The following is a 27,952-nucleotide window of genomic DNA, read 5'->3' as shown; positions in this document are numbered from 1 at the left end:
CCTGACTTTATCTGTAGAGTGTACCCCCTACATCCTACTTGTTCTTCACACTAAACATACGGCAGCTTGACTTGTCTTATTTTTATTTCCTCTGCTCTCTGTACTTTGTGAGTGCCTAACAAAGTTAATATGCTGCTGCTGTAAGTATTATTATTTGGGATGCAATTATCACATGTGGCTAATCAAGCACATGCTGAGAGGCTGGGGAACTTGTTGTTTTTAACTGGTGGGGACAGCTTAATGATAGTTTTTGACAAGAACCATTATATGTGTATATATACACAATGCAGTAACACATTGTAGAAGGAGACATAGTAAAAATGGAGATGGAGAAAGAGAACCTGCCAACAGAATAGCTAACATTTTTTTAAAAAAAAACATAGCACTTGTATCGGTAACATTAGCTTGTTAACCTCATTTAATAGGGAAGGAAATGAAATTCAGAGAGGTTAAAACAAATGTCAAGGCCATGCAGTGTTTGGTGGCAGGCCCAGGAAAAGAAAACAGAACAGAGCTGCTAAACTGTTAGTGAACTGCTTTCCCACGAAGCCAAATTCAAAAGATAATCAAATGTTTCAGATTCTCAACAGTAACTTTTTCAAAAGCATTTGTAAATGCATGCCAGTATTTCAGATGTCTACCAGACACTATAAGCTGCTTTTTCATCTGGACCATCTACCATGTACGACTATCCCTTGCCACCAGATCTGTAGATTAGCCTGTATCATCTTAACAGCATTCGTCACAATATTTATAAACACCGACTAAATGTACTAAATGATATGTAGATAGATATAAAAATCTATATATATATATCTATCTCTCATCTGTCTTCTATGTATTAGATGGGTAGAGAAAAGATTAAAGTTAGAAAAGTTAGAAATGTCCAGCCACATACTTTTTCTTGGTATGAATATGGTTTATGGAGGATACTACAGCAAATGTCCTCAGGTTCAGCTGCTTGGTACCCTGTCCACCCTGTCCAAGGTTGGGTCAGGGGAAGAGGGTTGGACCTTCAGATGTCATCATAATAAAAAACAATGTAATGCCAACCACAGAAATCCTTATCTATGGCTAAGACTCTTGTTTTATTTTTATCCTCCTGACGCAGCTGAACTATTCCATACTACTTTCTTTCTGGCCAATATTTTATAACTAAAAGTTTCAAATGCATTGAAAATTTGAAATAATTGTACAGTGGTCACCCATATAACCATCACCTAGATTCTTCAATCGTTATATGTTGCTCCATTTGTCCTATGGGCTGAAATATACATATCCTCCCCAAATTCATATGTTGAAGACCTAATCCCTAGTGTGATGGTGTTTGGAAGTGTGATGGTATGTGGGGCCTTCGGGAGGTGATTAGGTCATGAGGGTGGGGCTCTCATGAATGGGATTAGTGCCCTGATGAGAGAGATGATTTCTTGCTCTCATCATGTGAGTACATATCAAGAAGCTGTCTGTCAACAAACCAGGAAGATGGTTTCCACTAGGAACCAAATCAGCTGGAACCTTGATTTGTGAGAAATAAGTTTCTGTTGTTTAAGCCACCCAGTCTATATGGTATTTTTGTTATAGCAGCATGAGCTAAGACAGTTTGCTTATTCACATATCTATGCATCTATCTACACTCAGGCTCTCAGCCTATTTTACTTCATGCTTCACTAAGAACCATTCTTCACATTATCATAAATGCCCTATAAGGTAGGACTGATGTTTCCTCTTTGCAGAGGAGATAATCACACCTGTGCCAAAAGTCCCAAGCACAATATTTGTAACCCTCGCACACACGTTCCTACACATGTCTATATGCTGGCAGTCACCTCCTTCATGGTGGACTCTAATAGGGCTTCGGTCCCACCTCCTGCCCACCCTCTACCTCCACCCTAGAGACCAGTGCACTTGGCAGGATTTCTCTGCCATCTCCCACTGTCGATCCCCTTTATCCCCCCATTTGCTTTTGCATCCTCTCTCCTTCTCCCCCTCTTTCCTCCAACTCTGCTCAGTTACCTCATAAAACTCTTGTTCCTCATCCTTTCTCTCTCTTGTTCTCTTCCATATGGGAACTATAAATGTATCCTAAGCTTGCCTGATGACTGCCAAAGCAGTGTTAGTGGTATAATGAAGTGAGACACAATGAAGAACCAATGCCACCAAATTCTAAAGCCCTTGAAAGTACCAAGAGGTCTCTTTCAGAATCTCCACAAAAGAACCTTCTACTGACTCAACTTCTCTTAATTAAGCTAGCTTTTCCACAAGTACCAGTATTCTACATAAACAAAAAATTTATGTCTTCACTATTGGGTTTCTGTTTTAATTAATAGCGTCACAGCAACACTGTCTTCTATTACTTTGGTTGCAAAGATACATACAACATATCAGTTACATTTTAAATTAAATAGCAACACAATGTCTACAAAAAATCATGTAAATGCCAAACTGACTTAAACTTCTGGAATAAGATCAATTTCCAAATTAGGACTTGTGCCTTTTTCTTCCTATTCCGTTTAAACTTTTGTCACAAGAATTTTCCCTTTAGCATATCTTCTTTCATATAGAAATGTATGAAAGTACAATAGTATCATCCTCAGCATCACAGCTTTATATGCAGTAATCTTATTTAGAAAGTATATATTATTATGACCCCATTTTATAAATAAGGAAACTGAGATTCAGAAAGCTTAGTAACTTACAGCTACTAAGTGGAAGAGCCTGAATTCACACTTTAGTTTGCTGACCTCCAGCTGATGCTTTCTTAGCCACCGTACTATCCTTCTCCCCTGCGCTGCCTGGCACCACTCAGCATACAAATTAAAGCTTCCCAGTATGCATTTTATGGGCCATAAATGTGTGATCTGTCTCCCCATCATTCACAGCTCCACCATGTTCTTCCCCCAAAATTGCTCAGATCTCACCAAATTGGAAAGAGACTGTTAAAAGCTCTGAAGAAGGACAAGCAGTAAACCCAGATCTTTCAGAAATCCAGAGCTATTTTAAAAAACAAAGCTGTATCTTGCAAAGAGACTCTACCTGTGCAATTAATAATCACTCGTTATGCATTTTAAATAGCTCTCACCTGGCTCTGAGCCTCAACAGAGAATATGGCTTATGCACCTGTCTATTCTGTCATCCAGAGTGTTGGGCCTTTCCTTATAAACTTGCTCTAATGGCTTTAATACAGATTGACTAACAAGATATCACTGAACAGAGATTTTGTGGAATGCAGCACAGTTAAAAGCTAAAAAGAGTGAGAGACCAGATTTGGTTGTACAAGCTGACCTTCTTCTACCAGCTCTACTGGCTCTTCGCCTGATGCTGGCATGTGAGGCTAGAGTCCATTGACTCTTGCAGCTTACCATGTTCTTACTGATTTCATCCTCATTTCAGTAAGGCTTTGGTGCCTATGGGGGACAGACTCACTTGTCCTCTACTCTCCTCCCTTCTAGTTTACCCTGCTATACTCAAAGACTAGAAATTCAACAACATTTTCAGACTCTCTTGCAGCTAGAATTCTAGAAATAAATTAGGTTTCTCTGATCAGATGTACTTATATGACATCCAGAAGGCAGAACAGAAGCAAAAACCATCTTCCTACCCGCTTTTAAGCTGTTTTTGCTGACATGCAAGATCATTAAAGTTGAGCTCATTTCTTAGCAGCATCATTTCAGTGTTCCATGTCCAACTTCTTGGGTATGGAGAGACAGCTGGCAGTAGCTGCTTCCTTTTCTGGCTTCCTGAACTCTGGACCACAGCTATTAAAGTATGTCTTGAGCCTCTCTTTCCAGTGGTGATCTCAGAAGTAGTGAGTCGGTCCTGTATTGCCCTAAATCTTTCTCTTCCACCTCCTCCTCCATCAATACCAAGACCAGTAACATTTCTAGTAAGCTCACTATGTGTTCAGCCCTATGCTTAAATGTTCTACAGAAATCATTTAATTTTGCCCCAAAACAACCCCATAAGGAAGGTAGTGTTGATATTCCTTTGTTCCAGATGAGTCTACTGAGATTCAGAAAAAAAGAGTTATATTATAGAAAATCAGAGCAAAGTTAGTGGATAAGCAGGTAGAGCTAAACTTTGATCCCAGATCTGCCTCACTCCAATGCCTGAGTTCCTCCTCTTTAAAGGCGTTTGAGGGCCTGGGACCTATTAGCAGATTTTAATTGCCCATACTCATTATGTTGCTGGAAAGAGAGCATTCTTTTCCCTTAAACAATGTACACATAGAGGTCAGCCTATTTCATGTTAAGATATATCCAGACATTGAAGAAGCCTCCAATCTAATTAAATAGAAAGGCAATTAAAAAATCCAGAGGTATCCCTTTGTAAAAACTCATCTAAGCCATACCAAGATTACTTTTATTGTAAAAGAGAAAGAATTAAGATGAAAGCAGACACAGCTTCCTAGGTGCCCCTGGCAGGAGCAGAGCTCGGGGAACAGACATGCACTTACCAGGCGCTCTGCTAACAGCGAGGTTTCGGAAATGGCTGCCTTTAATCATTTCCACAGATAATCGCCCCGTTGTGGCATTGTAGGACAGCCCCACCAGCAGCTCTGGCGCCCCTCCATGAGACAGCGACTGCGTGGATGAAGCACTATCGCTGTGAGAAACGGCAGATGGGCTGAGCGGAGACTCTGCACTCTGGAGGGGAAGAGAAACAAAGAATCCATTGGCCCAGGCTGCACTGCTCTCTTACAGAAAGCTGATATTATGTTTGGTGAAATTGTGGCCCAATCTCAACTGCTGCCAAAGATTACTAAGGAAGGGAGCACTCGGCGTGAATGATAATGGGCCTGGGGAGCGCAGTGCAGTCATGGATGAGAGCCCCTGCATTATTAGCTGACATCTTTGTTTCAAGAGCTGTCTCCATTCAATATTTCCTCTCTAAAGACAAAATGAACAAAGGTGTTATTACCAGTGTAAATCAAACCCTCTAAGATACGTGGAGAGCTAATAATACATTTAATATAGACCCCAATTCCCTCCTGTGTAATTTGTGCTTGAAGGTTTCTATGGAACCCATTTTCTCCATGCATGAGCTCTGTTTCTGTTTTCCGCAGCTTCTTGATGAATGTAGCAATACAGGGGACATTTTGTCTTCCCTAGAAGAGAAATGACCACTAGACATCTACCACCACATAGAACATTTGGCCTCTAGATCTGCTTCTTAAAATGCCAGATGCTACATTTTTACTCCAAAGGAAATCAATTATATTGAAAATGAGCACTTTTACCATGATTTGATAAGGAAGCCGACACATGGGCTGTGGATCTCAGACACCCAACAGGCAGCAGGTGAACCCGGGGGAGAGTCGTATTTTCTGTTACATTTATTCCCATGCACACTTCTCCAAAGCACCAACCTTCATGCATCAGACACGTCAGGAGGAGGAGAGCAAAGTAGATCACCAAGTTGATTTTCACCCAGGAAGGGGGCATGGGAATCAACCCTGAGGGGCGAACCAGCCAGCCTCCTGGAGCCATCACCTCCTGTACCAGAAACAACTGCACTGGACTTTACTCACACCTTTCTTCTCAACATCTAAAATCATTTCCTGAAACTTCTTATCAGAACTCCAATGAATAAATGAATTCAAAAAAATTAAATATTCTTCACATCTGTAGGAAAATATCTTGTTTACCAAGCCATGGGCACCTGGAATCCTGGGTTTTCATGGAATATAATTTATAAACTATAGGGCTGGGAGGTTTTAATGAGTGCTTTGTAGCCCCTAGTAGATGATGATAATCCAACAATAGAATACTAGCTTAGTTTGGGGTGAGGATCACCCCCTTCCCTGTGCTTCTACGGAAGTATCTATTAGGGTACCTATCACTGCATAGTTTGCCTTTCCCATCAAATCTGAATCCTTATAAATTTCTCAGGTCACAGTGCACAGCCCAATGTCTGGCATAAAATCATGTTCAAGAAATAACCGATGAATGGAAAAATTTTTTTACTCTCAAAGGATTCATTTTTCCCACTCAACTCCATGCTCCTAGTACACAGCACAGGGCCTGGCACAGAGAAACGGGAGTATGATCAAACTTTTCCCTAAGCTTTATAGTGCAGGATTCCTTCTGTGGCTTCTGTTTTCCATAATTCAGATATACTCTACTCAGAGCTTAAGATAAAAAGGATTTCAGCAGAGATGAGACACGATCTATCTTATGTTTTAAAAGGCTAATTCCGTCCCCTGCCTGCACCCCACCCCCATGTTGGGAATAGTCTGAAGGGGCAAAGGCAGAAGCATGGGGAATATTAGGAGGCTATTTTAATAATCCAGGCTATTTTAATAGTCCAATTCTGGTTGTATTTTGAAGATAGAGTCAAAAGGATTTCAGGTGGGAAGGAGAGAAGACACAAATGACTTCTAAGATTTTTGACCCGAGCAACTGAAAGGATGACATTACATTTAGCCAAGATGAAAAGACTAGATTTAGGGAGGCAAAATTCAGGATTTGAAGCCTGGAGATATTAATTTTGAGATATCTATTAAAAATTTAAGTGGCTGGAGCTCCCATCATCACACTCCAGCCTTCCCAACTCCTTATCTCTTCCTCAGACATGACAAGCGCCTTCCCACCTCCTGACACCTGCATGTACCATTCTCTCTGTCTAAAATCTTGTCCTCTCTATGTCACCAGCCTTCTACGCTTGATTCCTTAAGTTCAGTATTTTATCACTACCTCAAAGAAACTTTCTCTGACTCTTCCAAACAAAGAGCAGCCTGTCATTCTCTTTCCTGGCCTGCCCTGGTTTGCCTACTATCGCCTTCCTCCACCAGACTGAAAGCTCCCCGAGGAAAGAGGCATCATCTGTTTTGTTCTTTCCTGCATCCCCTTTGCCTGTACAGCACTGACATAGAGTAGGCACTCAGCAAACATTTTTGAATGGATGACTGATTGATCCAATAGCCCAAAATAGATACCTGATCTTTTTAAATGGTTTTTAAAAGGTGATATTTACACTAGATGACACATAACCCATGGTAACAATGGGTTGCCCATCCCATAGACACACATCCTCCACTGTCTTTCCTTAAAACCCCAGGGGATGCAGGGGATGGAGCACATGGAGGAGCTAGGTGATGTAAATGGAAAGTCTTAGAAGTGGTTCGAGTTCGGGGTTACTGTTGCAGCATACTCAGGCACACTTGTTAAGGCCTTTATCTTGAGAGTCCTATCTCTGAGATTCATCATAAAGCATGCTAGGGGCAGGGTGGCGGGATGGGTGGTAGAACCATTTATTAGCTAACCAGAAGGCCTAGCCACCTCCGTCGGTTTTCTCACGCCCTCTCCCTCACTGTGCTGTAATTTCCTAAACTGAACAGGGAATACATCCAGCAGGTTATAGGGAAGACAGCACAAAAAACCATTGTAGCATAAAGTGTAAATCATGGCTTACAAAGATAAGGAGAATCAAACAGAAAATTCAATTAAGGTGTTTGAATTCACTGGCTGAATGTACTAAACCAAGGGCTGACAATTCCATCCCCTCGGACACGCCACATCATTAGTGGTGCCATTTAACATACTCACACTGATATTACTTCTTGGCTCCAGAACCAGAGTCACGTTTGTCTCCCCTTCTGGGTGCAGGCGGCTGAGATAGAAGACTTTCTCTCCCATCACCCTTTCACGGGCCATCTTGCGGGCAGCGTACAGGCGGAAGCGGATGGCACAGGCAGTCACATCTCTGGGCTCGAGCTTGGTGAAGGTGACCTTCTCCTTGAAGACGGGATTGGGGCCTCTCTGTATGCTCGTCCTGCCCCTCTGTTTTTTACTGGGCAGCAGCACTACGTGTACTTGCCAGGAGTTGATGCCACTTCGGTCCTTATCCGGGAGGCCCTGTGCTCTCACAATGGTCACTGTGAGCTTCTGGCTGGCAGCTCTATATTCAAAGATGACATCCATGTCACCACATTTTGAGATGGGTTCCGGGACCCCAGATGGCACCTGAAAATTGGTCCCACCCTGCTCCTGTTGCAGACAGAGGAAAAGATTAGGAATGGAAATGATAATGCCCATTTATGTTTTGGCAAGATGGGTCCCTTTGGTGCTCCTTCAGAACCCCACACTTTTTGACTGTTAGTATAATCCCTATATTAGAGGGATCTGTACTGAATTTACTGGTATATCTCTCCAGTAGATTGAGAATTTTTTGAAGGCACAGTACCTGACATATACAAATTTCCATAAAGGCTTTTGGAATGAATGAACAAAGCTTTCACATTTTGCAAAGTATTTTCATATATACTGTCTCTCAAAAAACACAATTGACCAATATAATTGAAACCAGCTGAGATACTAAGTCTAAAATTAGTCAACTACACAACTGCCAAGAGGTAACTCTTCCTTGAGTCCCCAGGAGAAATGGTTGAGTCTGGGCCTGTGTTCTATGAGCCAGGACCTCCTGAACACAGGAATCCTGACAAAATGGGGACAGGTGACCCACATGGAAAATATTCAATCTTCATGGGAGAAGATTTGGGGTAGAGCTTCTCAAATGTTCATGTGGGCTTGAATCATCTAAGGATTCTGATTCAGTAGGACTGAGGTGGGCTTGAGATTCTGCACTTCTCAGAAGGTTGTAAAGATGTCACAGTTGACTTCAAACCACACTTTGAGTAGCATGGGCTTAGGAGGACCCCGCCCCTGCCCCCAGCAGCCATGTAGCAAACAGCAATACTGGACTTGGAGACAGAACACCTGGGCTGAATATATACATGAATGCCAAGCAGAAATCATAACTCTACCATTGACTAGCTTTTGACCTTGGCCAGATAGGCCATTCTGTCTGTACTCTAGCTGAAAGAGTATTAAGATGCCTACTTGATAGAGTGCTGTTGTGAAGTTTTAATAGACGTGGGAAAAAACCTGGCTCAGACCAGACTCCATAAATATCTATTTCCATCACTAGACTGGTGCTACCTATTTTCAAACAGGCTCTCCTCATTATGAAATATCACCCTTAGACAGCAATTCACCTGTAGCCGGTTGGATCTGATGACCTCACTGAGAAAACTGAGCTGAACTGCATTTACTGTAATGAGCAACCACCTAACACACTATAAATAATGTCAACCTAATTTGATTTTTCCTCTGAAGGCATGACTCTAAGGCATAACTAAACTTTGGTCTGCTTCTAATTGTAAATCAGAATCAGTTCTTATTTATGTAATGGAACTAGACTTTGCTAATTTAAAGACCTCCTTTTTTTAAAAAAATCTGTATTAATAAAACATCTCAAAAATGCACATGTATCAGCTTAATTTTCCCACGGAGCTCAGGTGAAAGTACATGGCTCTTGAGAATGAGATAGCCTTAGGAATCCCAAGTCCATCACTGACGACCTTAATGCTGCTGGACAAGGTATTTAATCCTTTCCACTTTCCTTTTTTCTTTTTCAACAGTAAAATGGGGATGATACCTACTTTATAGGGTTGTTGCGAAAATTAAAGGACTTGACATATAGGAGACATCTAATAAATACCCTCTCTTAAGATTCACATTAGTCTACCAAGAAAATTTAGGCTTCTTGCAAAATAAAGGAAGCTTCTTTTAGCTTTTCCTCTGAGCATGCATTCGTGTGTGAGTGTTTCTATTCAGAGGTACTTAGTTTCAAGTGATAAAAGTGGTTGCTATAGAGACTTTTAAATACAACTGACTAGTGTAGATATAATATTAGAAGCAAGTCTCCAAGGAGTTAGGCCAACTCAAAAATCAAGGCATAGTCTTCTGTTAAAACTCCCGTCTATTCTAGCCTACTCTTGATCATCTCTGCATCGCTTGCTGGACCATAAGTGATAACGTCTAACATCTACTAAACCCTCCCTTATGCCAGGTATCACCCTAAAAACTTTGTAGACTGTAAAAACCGCTTTTATGCACTTCAAACCTTCTTAGCTTCACCTCTTGTTCCATCTTTCCTGACAGGCACAGCCTGTCTGAGCTCTAAGTGGCTTCAGCCTGGCACAACCCCACAGCCTTACCTCCTGCCATGCAATGTAATTCTCAGCTCCTACCACAGGCTCTATGTTGAAGTCAAGGCTTGGAAAGTTACAGAATCCTGCCTGGCTCTCACATATACAAAGGTCAGAGTGTGGCTGAGGTTAATGCTCCATGCAGTAAACTTTTCTCCCCTTGGAAAGATGTCCTGAGATTAGATTATGCGGCTTCTTAGAGTACGGTCCCACAAGATCAAACCATGAGTCACACTTAGTGGTGGCCAACTGGATTACACATTCTTCCCTGCCTCACTCTTTTGTCCCTTGCTCTTCCCTGGGCTTGCATGTCCGAACAAAGTAGGCTCTGCTTTTTGGGAAATCCAGCTAAGAAACATTATCTTTTAAAATATTCACATTAACCTAACGAGGGAGGTATTTTAATATCTCCATTTTGTGGGGGAGGAAACTAAGACTTAGAAAGGCTGAGTAACTCACTCCCTGCTCCCAACATCACATGCCCATCCAGGACTATCCAGGATTTACCAGTACTAATGCTTGAAATCCCAAACTATATGTCGAACCATGATGTCTCCCTTCTTCCCCTCCAAAGCTTTCACCATAGCAATTTATATGTATAGTAAGTGTGTGAAATAAGAAGGGAACGAGATGAGAGATAGTTGGAAACACTCACTGCTTTAAATTTCACATCCTTTTAGCCCCCTGCTTTTAAAACGAGTTAACACTTCCCCAGTTTTGTCATCAACTTCAGGGCCAAGGTTAAAATATCCTAGTAAATGAGCACCTCTCCACTTTTCTATCAGCTATTCAGATAAAGGCCCACTGCACCTGCAGGTCTGTAGTAAAGTCCTGGGTTGGGGGTGGGAAGGACTCGGAAATAACTGAATAAGAAGCAGCCCCAGGCAGCGGCCAGGCTCTGGATGGGGACAATCCAAGTAGTGGCCCATAAAAAGTGGGATTTGTGGCCCCTTCCTGGGTTGATCTGAAATGAGGATTTGTGAAGCCTGGTATTTTCAAAGCAATTAATTATTTCAACACACTTTACCTATCACCAGGCAACTAAAGGCATGCCTCATGTGGTACTGTTAACACCGCTAATCCATCTGACCTTCCTGCAAGGTAAAAAATCTCTTCGTTTTTATCCCCATTCGGCAGATTTTAATTAACTTCTCAAGGCCAAGCAGTTAATCAGTGGAAAGCGGAGATGAAAAGTGGGACACCTGCCTCCCTGCGTGCTCAGCACCACCAGTCGCCCTGCCACCGTCTTCCCTGCCGAGGCCTGGGTCCGCCAGAAAACGCTGGTGGCCTTTCCCAGGAGAGAACCCACCAGCCTAAGAGGAAGTCACACTGCGTTACTGGTTCCTTCTGAGGCAAAATAAATGACTCTTGTAGCTCTAATGTTGAGTTTTTCTTTAAGATGGGAATACTTGTGCCCCATTGTCAAAACCCATGGAGGTTTAAAGATTTTCTAACAAATTGTTTTAGTAAGATAGTGATGTCATCTGTGTGGCCCAAAGTAAACAGACCCACAACATGTTCTCGATGCCAGATACATGGGGGAAGACAGGGTTTTTAATACAGCTAAGAGGCAAATAAATCAATTCTTAAAAGGCGAGCTAAGCCTGCCAAGCAGGCAGTTACAGGAACTGCCTCTGAGCTGCATTTGAGGTTCTACTGTAAGAGCACCAAATTACAGTTTTTGTCTCAAAATAGATAGGAGATTGAATGGAGCACACGGAGATGTCTGGGTATTTTTGGAGTCTGAGAACATTTAGTGCCCTCAACACCAAGTCTTCTATTAAAGTTCCGTGAGGCAGGCAGATGGGTGGTTACCTGGAGAATGCGATTCTCAGCCTAATGGCACAGTGATCAGGGGACGGAGCATCACTAGGCAGGTAAACAGTTCTGTTTTGTTTTTGTGATGAGAGCCAAAAAGAATATTTTTAAATGTTAAACGTTACTGTGTAGGATCTGTATGACTCTCAGCAGAGAAGCAGAATTTTTTTTACAAAAATGATAAGGTTAATAGCTTTGGGTGTCTCTATATAAAAGGCAGCTTTTAATGAGCCACAAACCACGTATCTCGAGCTGCCATCTCCGGTCCTTAGCAGAAACACCTCCTTACACCTCACGTGCACACCTCCTTACACTCCTTCTACACACCCCAGTGCATGAGGAAAGCTCTGGAACACGATTTTCTAGGGGGTTTTTTCTTCTTCTTGATGAGCATTTGGTGTGTATGACAGTCCAGGTCCTAATAAGAGATTCATCCTGTTTATTTTCTGTCAGATGATTGCTAACAAATTCCATTCACCCCTCTCTTTCCTCTATCCCCACAAATTATATTAAAGTTTCATATATTTATATGACTTATTTCATCAATATTAATTTCAAAGTAAGTATTAGACATCACTATTTAATATCTCTGACTGTCACAGAATCATAATAAGAGGGATTTCACTAATAAAGAATAGCAAATGCCTGTAAGATAAGACAATGTTTGTAAAATCCTTAGCACAGTGCCTGGCACATAGTAACTGATCAATAAATTGTAATTTCTAACATCATCACCTCTAGTCACACCCCTGGTTGGTTAGGCGTATTCTGTATTAAGTTTTAATTGAAAAATAAATTTAGGAGAAGCAGCTTTTTATCACAGATTTGGTCCAAAAAGCAAAGTCAATGGCCAGAGGGTCATTACACACTAATGCCACCTTCTAGACCTTCAATTCAATTCAAAGCCAACAAATATGCTCATATCATAAGATCCTCATCTCAATACTTATATAATTTCACTTAGAAAACCACTGTATTTTAGTTTAATTTTCAAATAATTCTCATTTTCAGATAATCATTACTTAAGATACGGGGTAAATAAAAATAGATTCCACTTAATTGGAACCATGAAGGAAATAAATCAGTCTCTTCAAGAACTAAAACTCCTTCACATAAAAAAGGAAGCCTGATTATTGCTGGGTCCATTCTGCTACCATTCTCCTTTTTCATTTCCATTTTGATGGAAATATATTTATGATTCTTCTATTGGTACACACAGGGGTCAGGCTTTGGTCATCTGAACAAAAGTTTATTTCAAATAAAGACTCTTTAGTTCTTTGTTTTTCAAGGCGATGCTTCTTTGCTGTAGAAATTTTTTCTTGAGGAATGGGGGAGAGGAGGAGAACAAGAACAAGATAGAAGGGACACAATACTCGAACGAGAAAAAATGGAAAACAAATAACTTGCCTCTGGACTCCACACAGAGGAGCTGTCCGTGGCATAGGAGTCTTCAAGTCCCCGGTTATTAAAAGCTGTCTCCATCTCCAAGCTGCCCTCTGTGGACTGGCGACTGAGGCTGCGGACCACGCTGGTCTCTCGAGAAGATGTGCCATGGTGCCTGATGTCTCCCACCTCACATGGGGACTGTGAGTGGGCAGAGATGGGGTCATCTTCACCATAAGACAGATTCTCAGAATAATTCAGTTGGCTGGCTCCATCCAAATCTAAATTTGCAATAAGGAAACTGTTTCAAATGTATTATTATTTTACACCTATTTACCTAGGGAAATTGAGCATTAGCAACTATACCAATAAAGACCTCAAGAAAAAAATCCCAGCAAATAACACTTGCAGAAATATAATTCCATTCATATGATGAGTAAACTCGGTTCATATAATCAAAAAGACCATTAGTTCTTTATACAGCTTAGAAGTGTAAATACTTTCTAATAATATGAATATAGAGTGTATATTTCTGTTAGGAGACTAAAATAAACACATTAGCATTTTGTGGGAGCTAGTGACCACAAGACTTTGGGGGTGGATCTAGAAAGCAAGAACAGCAGTCTACTATGGCGATCACATGGTCTCTTTGCTTTTCCATTCTGCCTTTTATCTTCCACGTCACCATATTACCCCCTGCTCAAAAGGCTTCAGTGGTTCAAGTAAAAAGTTCTCTGCTTGATCCATGGAAGGAAGACTAGACTTGGATTCAGATGATCGGGGTTTAAATTCTAGCTCTGCGTTAAGAAATTGGACAATTTGAATTGTATGAATCCTTGTTTCCTCATCTATAAAATGATGCTATGAGCCATCAGACAGACATCAAATAATGTCTGCCTGCTAGCCACCAGGCCTTCCATAAACATTAGCCTTTGTATGACCCAAACTGGTTTCATCCAAGCCAGCAAATCTCATTTTCTACTACCTTCCAACTCACTGTCATCACCTGTGGTCTCACTGGCTCATGAAAATACTTGTGTATTTCTGTTCACAAAGGTCCTTAAGCTGTTCCTCTTGTACTTTCCTTCCTGTCTATCTAAAGTCCTAACAACTCCCAAATCTTCTTTAACTCCTTCAAACAGTAGCTTTCTCAAACCTCCTCTTCCTCCTTCCTCTTCTCTTTCTTCCTACCTCTCTCTCTCTCTTCCTTTTCTTCTTTCTCTTCTTTCTCTCTGTCTCTCTGTCTCTCTGTCTCTCTCTCTCTCCCCCCGCCTCTCTCTCTCTCTCTCTCTCTCTCTCTTTCTCTCTCTCTCAGTACTTCCTCACTGTGTATTTGACAAACACACTAAAAAAAAAAAAAGTCCACAGAAAATGACAGAACAAGGGATATTCCATATGTAAAACTCTACAACATAAAGCAGAATTTTCTTCTAAGCCTCTAATTAGCACATCCATTCCTCACATACATGAACACTAAAATGTCCTATTAAACAGTGGGTCATCCATCAACGTGTGTAGCACCCAGCAGGATTGTAGCACAAAATCTAACTTTGCCAAGAAATTACCCCCATAAAATTGTCTCATGACTTCAGCTCCTATGGTGATAATACCTAGATCAGTAATAAGGGAATTTTCAAAAGCTACATTAAGCCTTGAAAAGCTATTCATAACTGAAAAACATTAGAACTATATTAATGTAACAAACCATTTTCCTTGACAGACATTCAAAGATGAATAAGAAAAGCAAATCTGGGGTACGAGTCAAGTTGCAAGGAGGAGGAAAGGGAAAGGTGATTGATTCACTGTTACATAAAGCCGTCTTCCCGTGCTTTAAATTAAAGCAGATCAAGTCACCTTAAACACATACAGAGAAGTAATTGCCTGTTGTCAGAGAAATGTATCCTGGCTTCTTAGAAATTATAGGGCATAGTTATGTCACATCAACCATATTTATTTCAGCACAGATATTCTTGAATTTGTTTAGTCCATATCCCACTTTGATGGAGTGTAACCGATTACTTTCTTTCACTCTCCCGAATTCCTCTCTCCTGCCATCACCCATATACTCTTTTGCTTGCCATCTCTGACAGTCAGTTCTACCTGTCCATGTGGCTAGCCTACGGGCCCCAATCATTCAAACACTAATTTAGGTGTTGCTGTGAAGGTACTTTGTAGATGTGATTAAAGACCTTAAGTAGTTGACTTGGAGTAAAGGAGATTATCCTATATAATCAGTCCATTGAAAGACCCCAAGAGGAGAACTGAGGGGTCCTTGGAGAAGAAGAAATTTCATCTATGGGCTGCAGCCTGGGCTCCTACCTGAGAGGTTCAGCCTACTCTTCCCAACAGCCTGTCTTACAGATTTCAGAGCTGTGTGATTCTCTTGCCTAGCCAGCCCCCACAAGTGCTCTCTTCTTCGCAGAATATCTCTTTATATATGTATAAAGAGATCCCTGATATCATCTTGACATATATAAAATCCTGATTGATACACCATCTCAAACACAACTGACCACAAATTTTGAGCATAATTGAGCTGTTATTAATGACACAAGGAAGGTAACGTCTAGCTATTAAGTGCTATCCTAAGAACTAAATATTTCACAAGCAAAAATAAAGCCTTGCATGATAACCAAAGGAAAAAAACCTCCTATAAGTAAACTATTATTCTGCAGCCCACCTTTCATACCCAAAGACTTGATGCACAACCTCTGATCCAGATCACTTAGCCCAAACCCTCTTTGACATTGTCAGGAATGCAGTGACAATTAATGCCAAATAACACTAAATTAGATACATGAGATAAGAGAGAACCTGTCTGAAATATGAAGATACCATTGCCTTGGTTCTAACAACCTCACCACTCAATCTAGAATGAAGGATCTTACTTAAGATGAAACATGAGACAACCTACCAGTAATTTATTCCTGGTTCAAATTTAGACCTTTAATTTCATTGATCTGATATTTTGAGTACATTTTTAAAGTAAGAATTGCCTGCAATTAAATTTGATCTTAGAAAATCATGTTTAAGGCAGAGTGGAAAATAGTTAAATAGAGAACAATTAATTAAAAAAAAAAGTCCTCTCTGCTGTGGACCCTTAATCTCTTCATTATTCTTTATCGTTGAAACAAATTCACCAAACTAAAGACAAACAAAAAGAAATGACACAGAAAAAAAATAATGCAATAAAAATTACATTATGGAAGGAACTGAAGTGTCCTACGATAGATGGTTGATAAAGACAAACAAAAAGAAATGACACAGAAAAAAAAGAATTCAATAAATATTACATTATGGAAGGAACTGAAGTGTCCTACGGTAGATGGTTGACTAAATAAGCTGTGGTACATATATACAATGGAATATTACTCAGCCATAAGTAGAGATGAAATAATGCCATTTACAACAACTTGGATGGACTGTGAGATAATCATACTAAGCGAAATAAGCCAAATAGAAAAAGTTGAAAATCACATGATATCATTTATATCTGGGATATAAACCTAAAAGGAACAAATGAACAAGATAAACAAACAGAGACTCATGGACATGGACAATGGACTAGTGGTTACCAGAGGGGGGCGGGAATAAATAAAATAAAATAGAATATAAAACAAAAATTACAATAACATTTCCCTAGCATTTGATAAGCTAAAATTTAAGGAGGAGGGGGGAGGAGGAGAAATAAATAAAATAAAATAGAATATAAAATAAAAATTACATTAACATTTCCCTAGCATTTGATAAGCTAAAATTTAGCATGCAGTTATTCATTTCTAGAAAAATCCTGCTAATTTTTCCCAAAAATCTATAGGTAATTCATTCAATATAGTGGACTTTTTCCTCTCTTTAGTGGAGAAAATTTTACCTTTTCTATCACCATCTGTCAAAAAATTCAGAATCACCAGTTATGACAAAGGTTGTGCTAATTTCAAGAATGGTAAGGGTTAGAGTGGTTATCAGAACTCTCAGAATATTGGTCAATACTATAAGTCAGAAACTAGATAGTTAGGCTTCTGGGAAATGGGGCCATTATCTTTAGAATTAAACAAGCTACTGCTAGGGAATTAACTGCTATTAACTTTCATTAGCTAACATTTGCCCTTTCAGTGGAACGAGAGACAAACAGGAGGAGGTGTGAGGAAATGCCAGTGTCAGTACTATGCTTTGGTTACATAAAGCATTTATTTCTTGGCTTTTCTTGGGCTAAAAAGAATAGCAATAAAATATGTTATGTTAGCCCATATCAATAAATAAAATTACATGATGGATAGTAAATTATAATATTCCCACTGATAAATAGAGGTTTTTGTTGTTGTTAATTCTCCTTTTTTTTCTGTTCTTTTTTTGCCTGCCTCATCCTTATGACAAGTCAGAAATTTCTTCTCTGTTATCTCTTACAATTTTGAGCTTTCCTTTTCCTCTTTCTACTGTTCTGTGTTGAAAAACATGGTAGAGCTACAAGTATGCTTCCACTGGTTTGAGTAATGACATGCCCAAAAGGAAAGAAAGAACATATTAGAGAATCCAGGTCATTTAGAACAGGTCACTAAGGAGGATATATTGTGACATTTTCACAAGCTTTTTACCCAATACACTTCACAGACCTTTCCCTGTCCTGACGTCCTGTGCAGGGTTCTGGGCATAAAAGAAATATTGTACTGTTTTTTTTCTAGGCTATTTTGCCTTAGTGGTTGGGATGGAGGAGGACTCTTATCAAGGTCTACCCACTGTCACAAGCTGTGCTTACACTACCTCCGAGTATCCCTCCTCCCCTTTGTGAAAGGTAAACTTGGTATGAAGATGCTAGAAGATGGCATAAGACCTCACTCTTGCCGAGTAATTCTCATGTAGGATGGGGCTGGAGTGGGGGTGTCCAGAAACTACAGGGAATGAGGGAGAGTGTACAGGGCATGCATCGTTTGGAAAAAGGTTATTCAATGTTATTATAATACATATTTTTATTTGGAAAATAAAACATACCTATTGACTTAGTAATACAAGCAATTAAGAGAAAGGCTTTAAAAACCTTCTGAGGTTCTATAAATACATGGAAAATAGACTCTCCTTCCAAAGGGGAGCATCTCAATGTCAGTGGAAAGGTAAGTGAAATTTTTGTACTTATCAGAAGGAAACAAGACTTTATAAAGCTTGATAAATACTATTCTAGTCATTAGAATTCAAAACGAACAAAGCAAAAATAACAAAGAAGGAAGGGGGCCCAGCAAATGGGGTCAAGGCTTCGGCACTTCTGATCCATTTCCTTCCCTAGTTCCCTGCAGGACAAGACCCCTGCGAGGTTTGAAACAGCCCTTTACACTGTCCCAGCCTCTGGGTCCTGCCCCGTTCTCTCTTCCTCTCTGGACTCTCAGATGAAAGTGCAGTAGTTACGTGACTCCAAAACATCCTTCCCAGTGGCTATCCCTGGTCTAGACAAAGAAAGGGTCCAATGCAAAGAATACCTTCACAAGCAGACACTTCTGTGCTGTCCTCTCGACCCGTCGAGAGCAAGCGGCAGAATTTTGGGTTCTGCTCCAATCCTGTCTGCTTTCTGTTCTCAGATGCTCGTGAGCGGAAACTCTGGGACCGGGACACAGAAATCTCAAATTGTTTGATCACCTCCTCGTCAGTGTCTGAAGATGTGCATGGCTCTTCATCATCTCCAAAGCTGGTAACTGGGAGCAAACAAAAGCCATGAGTCTCAGGTGAGGCCCGTGAGAATACAGAGATAGACAATGGGAGAAATAGAGAACATGGGTGTTTAGTCTGGATCAAGCAGTCTCAAATTGGAGAGAAAGAATTTAAAGCCCGTTTGAAACACAAATTTGAGTCAAACAAATAAAACAGGAAGAGAAGGCTTATGAGAATAATTAGAAATTTATGGCTAAAACCTAGGAGAAACCATTGGGACAATGCTAATTACTACAATGAGCCCTCTTTTTGACCTGACAGCCCGTCTGATTTGTTATGTTGCCCACACACATTCTTAACAGTTATCCATGTCTGTGCCTTATGTGCAGCTCTGGTCATCGGTGATGGAAAACATGTTCTTTGCCTCATCTCAGTTATGAAAGCTCACTGAGCCAAGCCCCACTTCAGAGAGGAGATATTTGCAACCGAGATTTTCCGAGAGAGAGAGAGAGAGAGAGAGAGAGAGAGAGAGAGAGAGAAATCGAGATCTAGCTTATATTAAAAACATTCTGATGCATTTCTCAACACCAAGAACCCAACCCAAACACCATTTGAATTATTCATACCACTTTCCCCACATCTCTAGCACACTGGTCCTCTTTCAATTTCTCCAGCACGTCCAGATTGTTCATACCTTTAAATCCTTCGCCTTTATTGTTCCTTCTGCCCGGAAACCTCCCTCCCCAGGTGTTTGCATGGCTCTCACCATTCACGTGTCAGCCCAACTGTCACTTCACCCTAAACATTTCCCTGATCATCCTTCCTTAAGCAGTTCTCTTCATAGCGCTTCATTTCTCTCTTCTCTCCCATAACGTCCATAAAAATAAAGACGTCTTCTGTTTTCTTAAATGATGTGTGCCCATTATGTAAAAAAATGCCTGTTGCGCAGTTAGTGCTTAATAAACACTCATTCAATGTTGAATAAATTGGCAAATACCCAGTGTTTTCTCCCAGCTGAAGACCCCCACCCCCCAACATACTCATCCATGGTTCCCTGTGCCTGGAATACTCTTCAGCCCCCATCTAAACTATTCGAGAATTTAGCTTATCATTCAGGTTTCAGCATCGACATCACTGCTGCCAAAAGCCTTTCCTTGGCCCCTTACATCAGGTGCAGGGCTCCTTCCACAAGATGTAAAATGACTCTCTGTCATGCCTTGTTAGTGCTCCCTCCAGTGTTGTGACAGAATTACCTATTTAATTGCCGATCATACCACCTAGCCTATACACACCGGGAGAGAAAGGGGCACAGCAGAAGGCCCACTTTTGCCTCCCTCCAGGCCCTATCTCTGTGCCAGGCACATGGCAGACTACTCTGTAAATATTTGCTGCATATGAATTGGAAATGATAACTAATGGGGAGTTATTTTTTAAACATTTCCTCCTTCCATCCAAAAGCCACAATGATTCTGGGGAAGAATATGGTTGTTACTTCACAGATGGGTCCTGAAGATCACTTCTAAATCAGAAGCTAAGAAAAAAATTTTAAGTGAGAAAAATACTTCCAACACCAGCCTGGTCAAAATTTTTATTCTATGGCTTATTTAAGTGTTTATATTTCTGAGGTTCTCTGGAATGACAATAATAACAAACACTTTTGGATACTTTTTATGTGCCAGGAACTGTCCTAAATGCCATACACATATTATCTCATTTAATCTACATGAGACCCCTATTATTGTTCCCATTTTCCAAGTAAGAAAATTGAGGCAGAAAAAGTCTACAACTGCCAGTAAGGGGCAGAATCAAGACGAATCAAGGCAGCCTGTTTCTCTAGGTCATGTCTCTAATCACTATGCTGGAGAACCAGAGAGAGTTGGAAATAACTCTTATTCTACATGCTTACATTGACCAGCTGAGTCCCTGTGGTCAAGCGCCTTAAGCTCTCTGGCCCTGTTTCAACGTCTGTGGATTGTTTCTAATGTCTGGATCATTTCCCAGGTCTTTTCTAGACCTAAATCCTCCAACTCAAAACTTCCTGACCACAGGCATTAAAATTAGATCTGCTTCTCTCTTTCATGGAACAATGAATCTAAGAACATGAGAGCACATTGTTATCAGCTCACTAAATTTTATTGGCTGTGACCAGCACCATGGGAGGACCTGAAAAGCTAAGTGTCAGAAGAGACTAGGTTTCCCACTAATACTCCAACACTGTCCCCACAGAAAGCCACCACCACGGGCAGTCTGCTCATGTCTCAACATGCTCATGTTTCAACATAGCACTGTGGTATGGGGAGAACCCTCCCATACAGAAGAGATCTAGACACCTATTGGAACAAAATTAAACTCATTCCACCTTTAGAGTGTAGGGCCAGCTAAGCACCTGGGAAGGAGTAAGGGAGAAAATGCATGGGAGGGGTGGTTGGATTAGACATCTTTCCAACTCAGATTCCATTCCATTGGTATTACTAGGTCATTTTTTTTTAAATTTAAGTAGTCATAAATCATCCATTTCAATTTTAGTGAGTTAGCTCATGGAAATTTCCACATGTATAAAATAAGTAATTAGAAGTCATTAAGTTACCCATATGCGGTCCTTGATTTTTTTCCCAGTGAGTCACTGATCACCCATGGAGCAAAGATTCTCCTCACTTGATATAATAATCTTAATAGTAATCATAACATTTTCCATTTACTAAATATATACTATATGTCAGGCACCTTTCTTGGGACTTTGCGTATATTATTCCATTTAATCATCACAGCTACACCATGAACTAGATATTATTATTATTATTCTCATTGTAGAGATAGGAAACAGAGGCACAGAGGAGTTATGTAAGCTGTCCTAGGCAACAAAGGTAGCACAGTAACAAAGCTGGGATTTAAACATATAAGTTATGTCCTTAGCTACTGTGTACATCATCAGACATCATTGCATCAGGACGCTAGAGCCATATCTAACTTATTTTTCAGAGTGAGGTAATAGAGAACTCTGCTACTTCTACCCTGAAATATGCCAGGAGATTGCTTCCTTTGTGAGAAGAGCAGAGCAGTGGGAAGAACAGTAAGTCCATGTGGGAGTGTATGCATACAGGCGGGCTGCAGTATAACTGGCTATTGCTCCTTATGGGATTATAAATACAACTACCGTGTTATTCTAAGCATCATTCCCCAAGGATCTCAGGGAATTCTCCACCTAAACACAAAACCTGCCATCCCTCTTGGGAACACTGAGCAACAACAGAGGTGAATAGTGGCTCTATTACAATAATAAAAGCAGTCCCATATACAGGATTTATCATGTGTCAGGCATTCTTCTAGGACTTTGTAGATCTTAACTTATTCACTCCTCACAATAACCCAATGAAATAAGTACTTTATTACCCCCATTGTATGGATGGGAAACTGAAGCACAGTAAGGTTAGTAATTTGCCATAGTCATAACTGTTAATAAATAATGGAGCGATATTCAAACCCAGGCTATCTCACTCCAGAATCAACATTATTAATGACCACATTATGCTTCCTCTATTATCCGCTGCCTCAAGCAAAAAACTTCTTAAATCGTGGTTAAAATCTACAAAACTCCATTTTGTCACTGAGAAGACAAAGTCACATAGATTGAGCTGAAAAGAATTTTCATAAGCATCCATCTATTCCCTCATTTTCACAAAGAGAGACCAAAGCCCAAAAAGGCCAAGCATTTCACCCACAGGTGCACCACTCCAGGCCCAAAGGCAGGTCTCCAGTGTTCCAAGTCAATGGTTTTGCAAACTCTCTCACCAATGGGTTAGTTTTTCTAATTCAGATCTCAATTCTTGTCATTGTTTTTATCATTTTTTATTATTAATTTCAAGTATACAGCACACTGGTTAGATATTTACAGAGTTTATAAAATGATCTCCCTCATTACTCTATCTTCCCTCTGGCTCTACACGTAGCCATTACATCACTGCCGACTGCATTCCCTATGTCATGCTCCCCATCCCCGTAATCATCTATCAGCTACTAATTTGTACCTCTCTAACCCTTAATCCCTTTCTCCCACCCTTCCCACCCCCCTTCTCTCTGGCTATTACCAGATTGTCCTCTATATTTGTGTTTGTTTTCGGTTAGTTTGCTCTTTTTGTTCTTCAGATTCTACATATAAGTGAAATCATATGGAATTTATCTTTCTCTGTCTGACTAATTTGCTCAGCATAATCTCAACTCTTCTGTTGTTGAAAGATCCCAGCTACTCACCTTCTAATGAGTCTATGTCAACAACTGAATAGTTGAATAGTTATTATCAACAGGACAAGTAATTACAAGTGTTGGAGAGGATGTGGAGAAAAAGGAACCCTCGTGCACTGCTGGTGGGACTGCAAATTGGTACAGCCACTATGGAAAACAGTATGGAGGTTCCTCAAAAAACTAAGAATTGATCTACCATATGATCCAGCAATCCCTCTACTGAGTATGTACCCTAAAGTCTTGAAAACCCATATCTGAAAAGACATTTGCACACCGATGTTCATAGCAGCTTTGTTCACTATGGCCAGGACATGGAAGCAACCAAAGTGTCTTATGATAGATGATTGGATAAAGAAGCTGTGGTACATATATACAATGGAATATTAACCATAAGAAGAGATGAAATACTGCCATTTGCAACAACATGGATGGACCTTAAGATAATCATGCTAAGCAAAATAAGCCAGACAGAAAAAGTTGAAAACCACATGATATCACTTATTTGTGGGATATAAACCTAAAAGCAACAAACAAACAGGACAAACATACAGAGACTCGTGGACATGGACAATAGACTAGCGGTTACCAGAAGGTAGAGGAGGGAGGAGGGTGGAAGAGATAGATGGAGTAAAGGGGGTCAAATATGTGGTGACAGAAAGAAATCTAACTATGGGTGGTGAACACACAATGTACATAAATTGTACGCCTTAAACTTACTGGATTTCATTAACCAATGTCACCATAATTTTTTAAAAAATTGAATAGTTGATCTGAGTTTCGTTCAACTTAAATCTTTGAAAATCATAAAGTCTCATCTAAGTTATGGCACTTATTTCAGAGTTAAGATACTATCTTGTGACATGACATATCAAATACTAAGTTCAAACCCCTTTCAAGCTAAGTATGTGGGAAATAGCACAGTGGGAATTTGTATTAAACTCTTCACTTCTTTATCCAATTAGCTTGCTAAAATAACAGAAAAACAAGTTGCACAATTACCAGTGATGTAGATACATCTTGAAATTGTGATTGTTCATTTCACTCAAACACAGAATGCAGAGAGATCTTGGATATAACCTAAATATCCATCACCAAAGAGAAGTCGGATTCTTCTGCAACCTTTGTTCATGTACTGTTGAGGTAATACTGTGGGCTTCCTGCACTAACAGGAAGTTGATGACAGGCAGAGAGAGCTATCTGTAGACAGACCAATCAATACCTAATGCCTAATTCAATGAAGGCAGATTGTCCCTCCTCCAAATTTTAATGATTTTTTTTTCTAGTTTAAATAAGGAGAGGCAGAGTAAACACTATCTTCATCTTCTATATTTAAGAGACAGGAAGGTGGGGCCCCAATGCCACAGAAACTGCCTGTCAGGTATAACACCAGTTAAGGCTAGAGTGGTTAAGAATATGGAATCTGGAGTCAAGCTGCCTCAGTTTGAATCTGGTATCTTCCAAATGCTAGTTTGAGACCTACAGAAGCTCTGTAATCTTTCTGATGAGCATCAGTGTCTTTATTTTGATATTACTCACTTCTTAAAGTTGTTGAGAGGACTAAATCAGATAAACCATACAAAGGCACTTAGCATATACCTGGCATATATATTAACTATTATTATTATTATGCCCCATCATGGCAGTGCCCTGTGTGGAAACTCTTTTATGAAGCCTTACATTTACATGCCAAGGAAAGAATGTGCCCGTTCTTACAGGGTCTAACTTAAAAATTCATCATCAAGGGTGCTGTGGGGGAAGGGTTGAAGAAACAAGAGCTGGGACAGGAGAAGATTTAGTTGATATGTGGGTTGTATGACCCTCCTTACCTCACTATCTTTCTCCCCAAATCTGGAGGTGGAGCACTCTGTAAGAGTTGGCAATGCTGTCTGCATGTGGGCAGTGCCCAACACCTGCTCATGTTGTTGTTTCTTTTAAGGCAACAAAACCACCAACTGGTGATGCAAAGAGATTCTTTCTTAAGCCTGTCTGCTGTTTTACAAATGTAAGAAGAATTTCTAAATGATCGGTGCAGCTCCAAATTTATTAATCCTTCCCACCCACATAGGAGCAATTAGGTGGAGGGAAGTACTGCTCATATCTTAGAGATGGAAAGTAGAGATAGGTAGGGGTGGGCTGTGCTCAGTTGTGCAGTACTGGGGTGCTACTTTTAGCTACAATTGCAGGAAATCCCTTATATGCCAGATTTCTCAATACCCACAGCAAATGTCTACCCATTGTGACATGGTGATAGGGATAAAAATAAAAACAAGACATTGGTTAACTTGAAAAAGCAGAAGGCAGGTCAAAGGTGACAACTGCCCATTTCAGATCCTAGGTCAAAGGTGACAACCCCCACATTTCTAGAAGCATGATCCAGCCATTCTTGCATCCAGGCAGCATAGGAAAAGATTTTTATAAATCATCCGGCCTTGTTTTTTTTTTCACACTATGCTCTTTGGAGGTCTAGGGTTCCACAAAGGAGCTACAATGCCACTGTAAAAGTGGAGAGGGGGGTGGTTGCACTGAACAGGTTAAGCTATATGCCCTCTACCATCAGGACTATTTCGTTTTAATATGGTTTATATTTTTTTATAAGATTCTGTTGAGAAATTTAAAAATAAGAGTCCTGACACTTTTTAAAAGCTTGAAAAACTTAGATATAACCCAACTCCCTCATTCTAGAGAATAGAACCTAAGACTAAAACTACTGAAGGGACTTATTTATAGTCAAATAGCTAGTTAGTGGCAGAGGAAAAATTAGCATCTGGTTCTCCTGTGCACACCTGTTTTGTCACCCTACAACTTGTCTGAGCTGTTTTGACAACTCCATTTCGTACATGAACAAAGAGATGACACTTGTAATAGTTAAATATAAGTGAGTCAAATAAAAAATCTTTTATTAAAATTAGTAAAATACAGATTACTATGCAAGGGAAAAGTAAGTTACAATATTGAGGATTCCAGTTCTGGTAACAGCAGAATAAGTGATTCAAACTAACCTACTAATAACAATTATAAATTCACATAAAATGAATTTTAAACCAACTATTTAAGTCAGAGAATGAGCAATAGCAGGCAGAAACTATAGGAAATCCTGTTTTTGAAAGAAGAAAACTTTACTGGATGAAATACATGGTTACATTGTTTTTCTGCAAAAAGTACTTCAAAGTCAATGAGGCACAGGGCATCTAGGACTCAGGCAGAAATCAAAAGCTTTATTGACTTGAGGTGTCAGAGGACAAAATTCAGGGCAGCCAGAGCAGCTGGAAATAAGAGAGACCCCAGAAAGGAGGGCACCACAAAGAGAAAACTCCAAGATCACATATAAATTCAAATACTTGACTAAAACTTGAACTATGAATGTATGGGGGGAATCGAAGGAAACCAGAAAAAGTAAAAGCTAGAAGGCTAAAATTTGAGCATTTTGGCTGCAGTATACCTTAGGGGAGACTGAGTTGGGAGTTTGAGTCTAGCCAAGTTAGAGGGCTTGGTAGACACCCCAGGTTTTCCATTAAAACTCTAGAAGAGTCAACCTTAGAAGTAACACTAAAACTGAACTAAAACTGAAACAAGCGCAATGTAACAAGGTATAAAAGTATACTTCACGAGTTGAAAGGAATTAACTAGTAATTTAGTTACAAAAAGTAACATTCTTCACAGGAAGATGGAAGAATCTAATGCCTCTACAACATTTCATTCATAATGTCCAGTGCAAGATCAAAAGTTACCAGCCATACAAAACTACAAGAAAAATGTGAATCATAAAAAAACAAACAGTCAATAAAAACTAGCTTCAAGATGACTCAGATGTTGGATGTACAAGACAAAATCTTTAAAGCATCTATTATATTCAAAGGGAAAAGTGTCATAATGAATATACATAAGGGTAATTTCAGCAGAGAAATGGAAATAATAAAATAGAATTAAATAAATCATTATAATTGAAAATAAAATCTCAGAAATAACAAATCATTTACTGGGTTGGTTTTATAGCAAATTTGAGATTGCAATGAACTTTGAAATATCTCAATAGAGAGAAACCAATCTAAAGAATGAAAATTTGGAAAAAAAATAAATCCTCAGTGAACAAGGATAGTATATCAAGTTGTCTAAAATATGTGTAACTGAATTCTAAGAAGGAAAAAATAAAATGAAGAAAAAAATGTGGAAGAAAATATTTTTAAAATAATGGCTGAGAATCTCCCAAATTTGGTGAAAAAACAATTAACATACAGATTGAAAAATTTGAACAACCTAATTCAAAAGTTCAATAGCTCAGCAAATCATAATCAACCAGCTGAAAATCAAAGATAAGAAAAATGTCTGAAAATAGGAAGGGAAAGAAAAACACATTACACACAGAAGAACAAAACACATTACATACAGGAGAACAATAATACAAATGAAAAGTGACCTTTCTTAGAAAAAAAATTGAAGCCAGAACATAATGAAATTACATATTTAAGCGCTGAAAGAAAAAACTATCAATGCTGAATTTTATATCCAGAGAAAATCCTTCAAAAAGGAATGTAAAATAAACACATTTTCATATAAAATAATAGGGAATTCATTAGATCTGCATTTCAAAAATATTTTTAAAAAGTTCTTCATGTGAAAGATACCTGGTAACAAACTAAATCTCAGATCTAAAGGAAAGAATAAAGAATAATAATAATAATGGTACATATGTGGGTAAATATAAAAAATATTTGATGTTTTCTTCTGTTATTTTTTTCTAAAAGGTAACTAAAAATATGCACTATTGCATTGTGCCACTGATAAAATGTGGAGGAAAAAATATGAGATAACAATAACACAAAGGAGAAGAAAGCTAATGATTTATACTATTGCAAAATATAAATCATTATAAAGTGGTATAATGTGGTATAA

At 39.5% G+C, this 27,952-nt stretch overlaps 1 protein-coding gene across 1 annotated transcript in view; it reads right to left on the bottom strand.

The window, feature by feature from the left end:
- The window catches only part of SYT16 (synaptotagmin 16), an 82,975-nt gene that overhangs the window by 6,276 nt on the left and 48,747 nt on the right, over positions 1-27,952 (bottom strand). Inside the window, exons 2-5 of the mRNA XM_006915106.1 lie at positions 18,655-18,867; positions 13,214-13,470; positions 7,545-7,985; positions 4,454-4,643 (exon numbers count right to left, since the gene is read on the bottom strand). Of these exons, the coding sequence (XP_006915168.1) occupies positions 4,454-4,643; positions 7,545-7,985; positions 13,214-13,470; positions 18,655-18,867 (1,101 nt within the window). The remainder of the gene's footprint in view (positions 1-4,453; positions 4,644-7,544; positions 7,986-13,213; positions 13,471-18,654; positions 18,868-27,952) is intronic.

This window comes from Pteropus alecto, unplaced genomic scaffold, assembly GCF_000325575.1.
Source record: "Pteropus alecto unplaced genomic scaffold, ASM32557v1 scaffold276, whole genome shotgun sequence".
In the NCBI taxonomy this organism is placed as follows: Eukaryota; Metazoa; Chordata; class Mammalia; order Chiroptera; family Pteropodidae; genus Pteropus; species Pteropus alecto.
The sequence above is the reverse complement of the archived record's forward strand: the minus strand, read 5'-3'. Positions and strand labels throughout refer to the sequence as shown.